At 45.6% G+C, this 12,319-nt stretch overlaps 1 protein-coding gene across 1 annotated transcript; it reads right to left on the bottom strand.

Annotated features, from left to right (window-relative positions):
- Positions 1 to 459: 459 nt before the first annotated feature.
- LOC140546324 (serine/threonine-protein kinase pim-2-like) lies at positions 460 to 2,145 on the bottom strand. The gene is made up of 7 exons (XM_072669512.1): positions 2,112 to 2,145; positions 1,876 to 2,036; positions 1,733 to 1,783; positions 1,249 to 1,624; positions 938 to 1,114; positions 697 to 809; positions 460 to 507 (listed from the first exon to the last, which is right to left on the bottom strand). The coding sequence occupies exons 1-7, from the start codon at positions 2,143 to 2,145 to the stop codon at positions 460 to 462; spliced, it is 960 nt and encodes a 319-aa protein (XP_072525613.1).
- Between the last annotated feature and the right edge of the window lie 10,174 nt (positions 2,146 to 12,319).

The raw sequence follows: 12,319 nt of genomic DNA, 5'->3' as shown, positions 1-12,319 counted from the left end.
AACAGTTCCCAGCCTTACATGGGAATTTCCTTAAGCAAGCCAAAGCACGTCAAGTGTACCCATTCCCAGCTACACACACTGCTGGGGCTTCCTGTAAAGACTTTAGGGACTCTACACTATATTGACAAAAGTATTGGGACGCCTGTTCATTCACTGCTTCTTCCAAAATTAACGGCATTTAAAAGAGTTGATCCTGCTTTTGTTGGGGTAACTCTCTCTACTGCCAGGGAAGAAGGCTTTCTACTAAAATTTGGAGGAGCACTGCTGTGAGAATTTGATTGCATTCAGTGACGAGAGCTGTGGTAAGCTCAGGATGATCACCAACTCACCTCATCCCCAACTCATCCCAGACTTATTGGATGGAGCACCATCATTCCATAAAGCACAGCTCCACAGCTCCACAGCTCAACGCTGGAGCTCCTTATACCCATTTTTACCTGTTGATGAAACGGGCCAACTTCAGACGGTTTGTCTCCTCTGCTCTGAAGGCTGCTCTGTTCTCAGGACCTGAAACACAACCCAGGAGATACGCATTGGAGACGGAAGCACATCTAAGGATCAGAAATGCTGAGAATTCAGATCTTCCTCTTCATTTCTAGTAGTTTTTCTTTCCTTTGCCTCCTCGATCACAACTCTAGATATTTTAGCTTCTACTGTTTCTTCTCTAAGCAGTCATTCTCATTTTCCATGGCTAACCTGATCCTCGGTAGGAACGCTGCACTGGAACCAGTCGTGCTTCAGGATCTGCTTCACTTTGGGCCTCTGGGATGGGTTGCGCTGCAGACACCTCCTAATCAGATTGCAGCATTCTGTGCAGAAGGACGGGATTGGATTGGATGTGAGAGAGATACTTAAGTACATTTCAAAAAGACGACCGTGCAGAACACGTCGTCCTGAACTTCTAAGAGTCTCTCGAGGAGGCTCTCAGATATCTCACCATTGGATAGGTGGTCCTTGAAGCTCAGAAGCCCCTCCACGATTTCCTGCTCGTCTGTAAAGGGAAGGTGTCCACTAACCAGCCTGAACAGTAGGACTCCTAGAGACCAGACTGTCGCAGGACTGGCGTGGTACCTCCCCTTTAGAAAGAACTCTGGGGGGCAGTACTGAAAGGTGCCTGAGAACATAAAAGAAGAAGAGCGTCCAGCTCGTTACCTTTCCAGTGAAGTGGCCATGAGAGGGACACGAGGCTCCTCTCAGACTCATGTTTCTAAGGTAACGTGTGAATTTCGTCCCTAGACTCCAGTTTACCTGCAAATTCACGGTATCCGCCTTTCTTGACCCAGTCCCCGCAGCCGAAGTCGATCAGCTTGATCTCTGAGGTGTCTGTGTTGATCAGGAAGTTCTCCAGTTTGATGTCTCTGTGCAGGACACCTCGCTTGTGGCACGTTCTTGCTGCCTCCACCGTCTGGAGCATGATGTCCCTGGCTATCTCTTCACTGACCGAACCTCCCCACTGGTCGATCAAGGACTGCAAGTCCTGGCAAGGATCTGGGCGCTCCAGGACCAGGATGTAGCGCTCAGGCTCGTCAAACCACTCGATGAGCTTCACCACATTGCTGGTGGGTGGCTGGCTCATCCTGTTCATTAGAGCCACCTCCATGGGCACGGTCTTGAGCTGAACAGGCTGCAGGAACAGGAACACAGGGCAAGGTTGGTGGAAAGGTGAGTGCAGTGAAGTCTGGGAGCGTGATGTGTGATCGGACAGTAAAACCTGGCTTCCAGGTGCACTTACGCATTGGACGTATTCATCGTCGTCCCGCTTGGTGACGAATTTAACGGCCACCTAAAGACACAGAGGAGACGAGGTGTGAATGTTATGAGGACTGAAAAGGGAACAGATGAGATAATGAAGTTCTGGAGGGGTGATTTGAGAACCTGTAGGCCGTCGGAAACCCGGGTTCCCTCGAAGACGGCGCCGAAGCCTCCTTCTCCCAGTTTCTCTCCAGTGACGTAGAGAGAGGCAAAAGTGTCTGTGGAAAACAAACAGTGTTGAAGCTGAACATCAGCTCTCTCCCCATCATCTCTCAGGAGTCTATCTATTAGCAGCACAGGCTATTGCACTAAATACTGGACCACTTCCTTGTGTGCAGTGGTCTGGCCAATGAGCTAACCTGGCTTGATGTCGCTCCGCTGTCTTCTGGTCATTATCTTGGGCTGGCTAACTTCTCCTTTCCTTCTCTTTCTTACTGGGCTTTTACTTCTGGCAACCTCGGTTGTTCTCTGTGAGAACCTCTGGCTGCCCTCCTCCTTTCTTTTCCTCTTTCGCCGCCCAACATCTAAATACAGGACATAAGGGTTGGAGTCTGTACAGACTGACGTCTAGAATGGAGTAGGTAGTGCCTACAATTCTCTTAGCTCTTAATGAAGCTCCTAACAGAGCTTATTCCAGTTCACATCACAGAGAGTAAACATGGATCCCGAGACCTAAATCTAAAATCTAATCAAAGCAACAAAGTGTGGATCTGTAAGATCAGATTCCAGCAGAACTGTATGAATGACCTGTAGCTGTAGACTCCTGCTCCATCATCTACTGCTGGATGAAGAACCTGCAATTCCCTACAGCTAAGACAATAACTAACACTGTGGCTAAGCCAGTTGCTAATACTGTCGCTAAGCCAACAGCTAAGAATGTGACTAAGCCAATAGCTAAGACTGTCTCTAACGCTATTGCTAAGCTAGTCACTAATACTATAAGCTAAACCAGTGGCTAAGTCTAATGCTAAGCCAACAGCTAAAACTGTCACTAAGCCAGTGGCTAGGACAATCCCTAAGACTGTCTCTAAGACAATCACTGAGTTAGTCTCTAAGACTATGATTAAGGTAGTAGCTAAGACTGTGACTAAGCCAAAAACTACGACAGTCGCTAAGTCGCTAAGCCAATCAGTGAGACTGTCGCTAGGACAATCACCAGTTTAGTCTCTAAGACTATGATTAAGCTAATAGCTAAGGCTGTGACCAAGCCAATAACTACGGTAGTCACTAAATCGCTAAGCCAGTCAGTGAGACTAAAACTGTCACTAAGACAATCACTAAGACTGTCGCTAAGACTACCACTAAGACGTTCACTAAGACTGTCGCTAAGTGAACCGCTACGACTGCTGCTAAGTCAATCGCTAAGACAAACGTCAGGACCAAGTCGGACAGCTTGTCTCTTCCTCAGTGTCCTGAGAAGAAGTGAAGGAGTTCCGAGCTCGGAAGGCTGTGACAGGGAGCTCCACCATTGTGATGTCATCAATAGAAAGAGCTGCTCGGTTGCCATGGCGAGTTCCGTCCAGTGTCCGCGTGTCCTCTGTTCACCTGCAGTTAAAACAGGAAGATGCTTTTATGAGATGATTTGTCTTTGCTGAGAAAATAAAACAGGAGATCAAACGAACGATGTAACAATGCTCATTAACATCAATCAATCAATCAATTTGATCCTATTTTTAAATTGTAAGAGAGAGCTTTACATCATCGCTTCACTCTGTAAGATCTTCTCCCTCTGTAATACTTACTGTTGATCAGTAGGTGGCGTACTGTCTCAGCTGCTGTCTGTAGGAGATGCAGCTGGTGCATGTAGGGACACTCTTCTGCAGCACACGTCTACTACAGTCGTCCTCCTCAGATCTGCACTGACCTCCCTGGACTTTCCCGTTGCACTGTGTGTTGGTCAGTCCACTCAGGGCTGGTAATGTGGGCGTTGAGAAGCTACCAGCTGTAGTCCATCATGATCACTAACAGGAAGTTAGCAAGAAGACCTGACCATAGCAGGTTTGAAGACATTTTGGAGGCTCACTTCCCAGTTTCATTGGTGTAGCCTTCAGCTAGGAAGGGAACTCGGGTCTCCCATCCATGAATAAGGGTCTTCCACATTCATTGGCTTATGTCAGGCTAACGTTGGCTAACAGTCTAATGCTAAATAACGTAGCAGGCTAAATAAGATGTGTCCTCAGGTATTACGGGGTGAATTCAGGCCGCAGATGTGAGATTTGGCTTCACCCTGGATCGATCGCATGGTAACTGCACAGATTAATTGTGTCCTCTGCTGCCACCAGCTGCAGGAACAGGGAACAGCAGTTCCAGATACCATCGCCATCATAGCGTTAATTATAGTGTGAACAAAAGCATGCCTTAGGGGTGTCAAGTGTAGCAGATTTACACCTGATTGACACATCACACAACACAAGTACTATGGTACTACTCAACCAGTAAGACCAGATCACTTTATATGTAACAATGGATTTTCTGTACAATGCTGAGGCGGCTTCATCAAACCCGGTGACAGCGCCATCTAGTGCTCTGGAGGTGATGATGTGGGTTTGAAATGGTTCGTTATAATTGTAACGAGTAACGATGCAGCACATAAACAATGTAAACACTAAAATATGTAGTGAAGTAAAAAAGTATATAATACTCCAGTAGATACAGATACAGTATTTTAGTACTTTAGTACAGTAGTGAAGTAGATCTACCTCTGTACGATAAATCTCTGTCCTTAGCAACTAAAGCCGTTTCTGCCGGTTAGCCTCACTAGCAAGTGGTTTTCTTAAGGCTACAATTATCCAATGGGAAGCTCTTATCTATTTGCTAAGTTAAATCTAGTGGTGGCCAGGCAGTGTGTATATATAAGTATATTGTGTAGAGAATCATACAGTCGGCCGACGTGTCCAGCTGTTGAAAATATCTACAATATAGTCCGTTATCTGAATGCTACAGTTCTTCAGAGGCTAACCACCCCACCGTTGAGGTTCCTCCTGTAGGAACTTCCTGGTGCTATGCATTGTAATGGACCCGGCTGAGGAACACGGCTACGAAGACCACTCTACATCTACCAACATGAATACACACAACACACTGCTGTATTGCTAGCATACTGGACGGGGCTCCTGCTGACTCCTACATGCTGTAGTCTCTCAGTGAGGCGGGGACAGTATGGCTGAGCGGCTGAATTAGTGTGTAGTGATATGGACACTGTTTCAGGACAAGGTCAAAGCTAATACACCTTCTGTGCTCTTCTCTGAAAGACGCTTCTTCATCTAGATGAAGATACTGTATGAGCTTCCCAAATCAAGGCCTTGTCTGGATGGCTGGAAGCAGATGGGCTGAATCAAGGCCTTGTCTGAATTAAAAGTCTGGAGATGAGCAGATGTTTCCAGGTTTGTGTCCAAAAACGAACCTCCTGAAGTCGACTGAAATGGGCTTGGTGGATCACATGGTTTACAGGAAGAGTGCTACGCTAGCATCAGTCCACCGTAGTCCAGACGAGAGCATTGATTAAAGGGATAGTTTCAGCTCAGAGATCAGCTGTAGTCTAGGGAAGAGTGTGGAAGAGCGAGCTTCTGAACCAGTGAAGAGGTCCAGTGCTGTAGGATAGTTGGTAAGGAGGACTGTTCTGGGTTGAGTCCGAATCTGAGGAATTGGGCCTGTTCGTGAGGGAGGATGTGGTGTGGTAGTAGATGATGAAGGTGGTGTAAAATAAGAAGGGTTTAATGAGGTGGAGAAGATGTGATGTAATGGGTTTACATTTGTTGAGTTCCTGAGGTGTGTGTTAATGAGGTTTCTAATGGGGTTAGTGTTACTGTTTGAGGTGTGTGTTAATGAGGTTTCTAATGGGGTTAGTGTTACTGTTTAAGGTTTGTTAATAAGGTTTCTAATGGGGTTAGTGTTACTGTTTGAGGTGTGTGTTAATGTTGTTACTAATGGGGTTAGTGTTACTGTTTGAGGTGTGTGTTAATGAGGTTTCTTATGGGGTTAGTGTTACTGTTTGAGGTGTGTGTTAATGAGGTTTCTTATGGGGTGTTACTGTTTGAGGTGTGTGTTAATGAGGTTTCTGATGGGGTTAGTGTTACTGTTTGAGGTGTGTGTTAATGAGGTTTCTTATGGGGTGAGTGTTAATGTTTGATGTGTGTGTTAATGAGGTATCTAATGGGGTTAGTGTTACTGTTTAAGGTGTGTTAATAAGGTTTCTAATGGGGTTAGTGTTACTGTTTGAGGTGTGTGTTAATGAAGTTTCTCATGGGGATATTCTTACTGTTTGAGGTGTGTGTTAATGAGGTTTCTGATGGGGTTAGTGTTACTGTTTGAGGTGTGTGTTGATGAGGTTTCTACTGGGGTTAGTGTTACTGTTTGTGGTGTGTGTTAATGAGGTTTCTAATGGGGTTAGTATTCCTGTTTGATGTGTATGTTAATGCAGTTTTTAATGGGGTTAGTTTTACTGTTTGAGGTGTGTGTTAATGAGGTTTCTAATGGGGTTAGTGTTACTGTTTGAGGTGTGTGTTAATGAGGTTTCTGATGGGGTTAGTGTTAATGTTTGAGGTGTGTGTTAATGAGGTTTCTGATGGGGTTAGTATTACTGTTTGAGGTGTGTGTTAATGAGGCATTCATCAGTCATTGAATAGATGTTAAGTCAACGTTAAAGTTTCGCCGTTAACGTCATTCATTGAATCCATAATCCAATCTTATGTTGATTCATCGTCAATTTTGCTCCCTAAATTCATACTGAATCAACCCTGAAATTTTGACAAAACATCAACAGAAGATTGACACCACCTCAGACATCTTTAAACCTTTTAAAAATATGATTACTGAGGTAAAATACGGTAAATCAGCCCTGCTTTATGCAGCACAGGTCATTTTGAGGAAAGAAAATAGTGAAGATCAGACGTGAGACCAGACGTGAGGTCAGACTAGTCATCTAGCACTACCGCCAAGTCTTACCTCTCCAATCAGTCACTTCCTCCACCAAGTTCTACTCCGATAGCAATCAGTCATTAAACAGATGTTGAGTCAATGCTAAACTGTCGACATTAATTAATTGAATCAATTAATTGAATCATTCACTGAATCAATTATCTAATCTGATGATGATTCAGTGTCACTTTTGCACCCTAAATTCATACTGAATCAACAGCACTTCAGTCATCTTTAAACCTTTTAAAAATCTGATTACTGAGGTAAAATACGGTAAATCAGCCCTGCTTTATGGTCAGCAAGGGTCATTTTGGGGAAAACAGTATAGTGAAAAGAGACTTAAAGAAACTTGTCCAATATAGAATAATTTTTTTTTAAAATATCTGAAGTAAAACAAAAAAGCTATTAAATAAAAATATTAAATATGTATAAATAAATACCCACATTTATGCTCACAAACCCGTCCTGAAAAACTTTTATGGTGTGAATGAGCGTTTATGGTTAGCTAGCTCCCCGTGCTAATGACTGAAAAAAGACGTAGCTAGTTAGCTAACTAATGGGAATGTAATATGACAAAAATCACAATCACATGCTAAACTACGTCAAATATCCATGTTATATTTGATATATTTGACATAGATGACAACAACGTAGTAATCTTGTGCATCTAGGGCGGAAATGCTCACTTCGGGGAAGTGGCTGATAATGGGGACGGCTGTTGTGAAAAAGCTTGGCGATGTGAAAAGATTCAGATTTGAAAACTTCGTTTAAACCATTAAAGTCGGATTTCATTACAACATAATGTTACTTAGCTACGTAGCTACAATTCCCTCATGCTAATTAAAACCACACTATCTAATACCTAAAGGTCATTAGCATAAAAGTAATGCCATTACGTTCCATTACAGCTAGTTAGCTTGTTAGCTAGCTAGAGTCCTCAGTCATAACCAGACGTTTTACCACAGTAAGGTTAACATAGAAGCTTGGTGCTCACTAGTTGATTGAGGTGCTGATTCAGGTGTAGTTTCAGGCCAGCTAGAAGTGTGAATTGCAGAGGAGGAGCCAAGTGCCTCCAATCTTGATAAATTAGGTGTTTGTTAGACGTCATGACTCCTAGCTAGAATATCTGCTGCAAAAACTTTTTTTTTTACTCAACTCTGTTCTGTTATACTTGAAGATGTGCTTTGCAATTCCTGTCCTCACCTCTGACAGCAGCCGGAGGTGCAGATACCGGTGCAGACGCCGCAATTCCGGTAACCTCATTTACCCACCTTGTTCTAATACCAATGTGATGGTAACTGGGGGACTATGGAATTGCCAGTCTGCAGTGCAGAAGGCAGATTTCATTTCAGCTTTTGCTTCTGCTCGGTCTCTAAACTTCCTGGCACTGACTGAGACGTGGATCACCCCGGACAACTCTGCAACTCCAGCTGCCTTGTCGTCTGCCTTTGTCTTTTCCCACTCTCCACGAAAGACTGGCAGGGGCGGCGGCACTGGTTTAATTCTCTCTCCTCTGTGGCGCTTCACCCCGCTCTCTTTTTCTAATCTTGACATTTCCTCTTTTGAATACCATGCTGTTACTGTCTCCTCTCCCACTAGACTTCTCATCATTGTTCTCTATCGTCCTCCTGGTCCTTTGGGCAGTTTCGTTGATGAACTGGATGTTCTCTTGAGTGGACTCCCTGTTGACGCCCCACTTATTCTACTTGGTGACTTCAACCTTCCATCAGAGAAACTCCAGTCTTCATGCCTTCTCCCAATCCTATCCTCTTTTGATCTCGCGTTCAACCAGTCTGCACCAACACACAGAGCAGGGAACACTCTGGACCTGATCTTCAGCAGACCTGTCCCTGCTCTGGATGTGGCTGTGACTCCTTTGGACTTCTCTGATCACCACTTTCTCTCCTTCTCACTCCCCCTCTCTGCTCCTTCAACTACCACTTCTGCAAGTTCTTCCACTCTTCACCGCAATCTTCGCTCTGTTTCCCCCTCAGCTCTTGCCTCAACTGTCCTGACCACTCTTCCCCATCTTGAATCTTTCTCCTCTCTCCCACTTGAAACTGCTACAGACACTCTCCTCTCTTCTATTTCCACCTCTGTCGACCTTCTCTGCCCTTTCTCCACTAGGTCAGCAAATTCTTCTCCACCTTCCCCGTGGCTGTCAGATGTTCTCCGCAACAACCGCAGAGAGCTAAGACTGGCTGAAAGGAAGTGGCGGAAGTCACAACATGACTCCGACCTCCACTCTTATCAGTCTCTTCTCTCCAGGTTTAGAACGGAAGTTGCTGCCGCTAAAGCATCTTACTACAGGGGGAAATTGGAATCCTCTGCATCTGACCCACGCAAACTATTCACCATCTTCTCCTCTCTCCTCAACCCTCCTACTCCCCCACCTCCCACTACCCTGTCTGCAGATGATTTTGTCTCCTTCTTTGAAGAAAAGGTTGACAAGACCCGCCGATCTTTCCCCCCCGCCTCTACCCAGCTCTCTAGGCACTGCCCTCCTCCTCCCTCTTCTCTGACCTGCTTCTCTCCTCTTTCCACAGATGACCTCCTACATCTTCTCACCTCCAATAATCCTACCACCTGTCCACTAGACCCTGTTCCTTCCCCTCTGTTCCAAACAATCGCTCCAAACCTCCTTCCCTTTATCTCCTCTATCATAAACAGCTCTTTGTCATCAGGTCATGTACCATTGGCCTTCAAGTCTGCCAGAGTCGTGCCCATCCTAAAGAAACCAACTCTAGACAGCTTGGACATCGGCAACTACAGACCTATCTCTCTTCTCTCTTTTCTCTCAAAGATTCTCGAACGTTCCGTCTACAACCAACTGTCTCTCTTTCTCACTCTGAACAATCTTCAGGACCCTAACCAGTCTGGCTTCAAAGCTGCACACTCTACTGAAACTGCTCTCATTGCAGTTACAGAGAAGCTCCATGCAGCTAAAGCTGCCAGACTGTCCTCGGTTCTGATCCTTCTCGACCTCTCCGCAGCTTTTGACACAGTGGACCACAAGATCCTCCTGTCTATCCTTGCCGGTCTTGGAATTACCGGCTCTGCATGGCAATGGTTTGCATCATACCTGCAGGGACGCTCATACCAGGTAACATGGCAGGGTGACACGTCCGCTCCTTGTAGTCTCTCCACTGGCGTTCCACAAGGCTCAGTTCTTGGTCCTCTTCTTTTCTCACTGTACACTCACTCTCTTGGTAAAGTGATATCCTCTCATGGATTCTCTTACCACTGCTACGCCGATGACACTCAACTCATGCTCTCTTTCCCACCGTCTGACACACAGGTTTCTGCCCGTATCTCAGCATGCCTCGCCGACGTCTCGTCTTGGATGGCGGCTCACCATCTCAAACTCAACCCCAGCAAGACGGAGCTGCTGTACATCCCGGGAACTGCTGGACCAAGAAACGATCTTGCCATCACCTTTGAGAACTCACTGGTCACTCCTTCAACTGAAGCCCGAAGCCTTGGTGTAGTGATGGATGATCAGTTATCGTTCTCAAGTCATGTTGCAAACGTAACTCGGTCCTGCAGATTCCTCCTGTACAACATCCGGAGAATTCGACCCTTCCTCTCTAGAGAGTCGCCCAGGTGCTTGTTCAGTCTCTCGTCACTTCCAGACTTGACTACTGCAACTCTCTTCTGGCTGGTCTCCCTCTGCGCACCATCAGGCCCCTGCAACTCATCCAGAATGCAGCGGCACGGGTCGTCTTCAATGTCCCAAAATTTAGCCATGTCACTCCACTGCTGCGTTCTCTCCACTGGCTTCCAGTAGCTGCCCGCATCAGATTTAAAACACTGACTCTGGCCTACAAAGCCAAGAACGGACCAGCCCCTCCGTACCTGATGGCAATGGTCAAAAGCCGATCCGCACCAAGAGCCCTTCGAGCTTCAAGTACGGCTCGGCTTGACCCGCCATCCCTCAAAATCCGCGGAAGACAAGCGTCCAGGCTTTTTTCTGTCCTGGCACCAAAGTGGTGGAACGAGCTGCCCCTGGGTGTCCGAACGGCCGAGCCACTCGCTGTCTTCAAACGCAGACTGAAGACCCACCTCTTCAGAGAGTACTTGGACGAATAGTTCTATGGTCGCCTTATTGTATTGTGTTTAGTAATGTCTAAGCTTGGAGGTATCTTTTGAATTATTAGCCTATTCTAACTAGCTAAGGCTTTTCTTGGGTAAATAGCAAAGCACTTTGTAAGTCGCTCTGGATAAGAGCGTCTGCTAAATGCCGCAAATGTACAAATATAATGTACAAATGATTTAGTTAAAGCTTTAAAATAATCAATATTCAGTTAGAACTGATACATATTACCAATATTCACTCAGAAATGGATCATTTTTACCTCATGAAGTGTTTTCTTACCTCAGAGGCAGCAGTTAGCCGTTAGCGTCTGTTTATTGCCTGAAGGAGCTCGTCAGTTATTACTCAGTGTATATGACTGACTGGCCGCATACCATAGCACAACCTAGCCTAGCGTAGCGTAGCTTAGAACTGTAGCAAATCCAAATCCGAACAAACGTATTTGCTGTAACTATTCTCAAGTCTTACTGGATGGTGTTGCTTTCTAAGTTCTCGCTGTGTCCAGTCAGCACAGTCAGTAGCCGGTCAGCCTAGCGTTAGCTTTACCAAAGCTATTAAAAGTAGATTAGCATCTCAGTCCTTCAGCACTAATAACTGTAGCACTGATTGCTATTTTGCGTCTAGCATTAGCTTTTAGCCTCTGCCCAGCCATTCTCCCTTCTCTTCTGTGGCTGGAGTTAGCATTTAGGCTCTGTTTAGTTGTTTATATGACATATTATTTTTATGTCTCATTTAACAGAAGGTAAAACAGATAAATCCACCACTGAATCTGACTAATCATAGCCAAGTTGTCCAGAGACGTGTCTTATGGCTACAGCTGGTCATCGTTTCAGCTCTGAAGACTCTGCTCGGCTCCAGATGCCTCCACATGTTCTAACACTGAAGGTAGAACCGTTGTTAGCTGTTAGCTGTTAGCGTCAGTATGATGTACAGTAATGCTTTCTGAAATGGAGTGAATCATCAGTGATAATAAACACATTCACCTGAGCAGTGCTCTAAAAATCTTTATTTTGATCAGGGGCGTTCAGACCAGGCCATCAGCTTCTGATCATATGGGAGGAGACTGTAAGGGAAGGGGGAGAACTCTGAGAACTCTGGGCTGGAGCTCAGGTGGCTTCTGCTTGGTGGGAGAAGGACGGAGCTGGAATTTATAGGAGGTCAGATTGGTCAGAGGATAAGTCTATTAGTTCAGACCATGCCATCAGCTTCTGATAATATGAGAGGGGGCTGTAAGGGGGGCGGTTGATTTAAAGTATAGAGGTCAGATAAGTAAGACGGACGTCCGATTAAATACTCCATTGAATTTAGCCTGTTGTGTCGCTAGTGAATAAGGCTAGAATCCGGGCCTAGACCCCTAAGGAGCAAGCCGAGGGCAACGGTGGCAAGGAAAAACTCCCTGAGAAGCCAGGAAGAAACCTTGAGAGGAACCCAGGCTCAGTAGGGGAACCCATCCTCCTCTGGTTGGCGCCGGATTGTGGAAAAGTACTTCTTAGTCCTTCCTTACTTCTACACGTACTTCTTACTAACGACGGACGTAATGTGGAGACCGGCTAGAAG

The sequence above is a fragment of the Salminus brasiliensis genome, chromosome 24 (genome assembly GCF_030463535.1).
Source record: "Salminus brasiliensis chromosome 24, fSalBra1.hap2, whole genome shotgun sequence".
Taxonomy (NCBI): Eukaryota; Metazoa; Chordata; class Actinopteri; order Characiformes; family Bryconidae; genus Salminus; species Salminus brasiliensis.
This window is presented reverse-complemented; position numbering and strand designations above follow the sequence as displayed.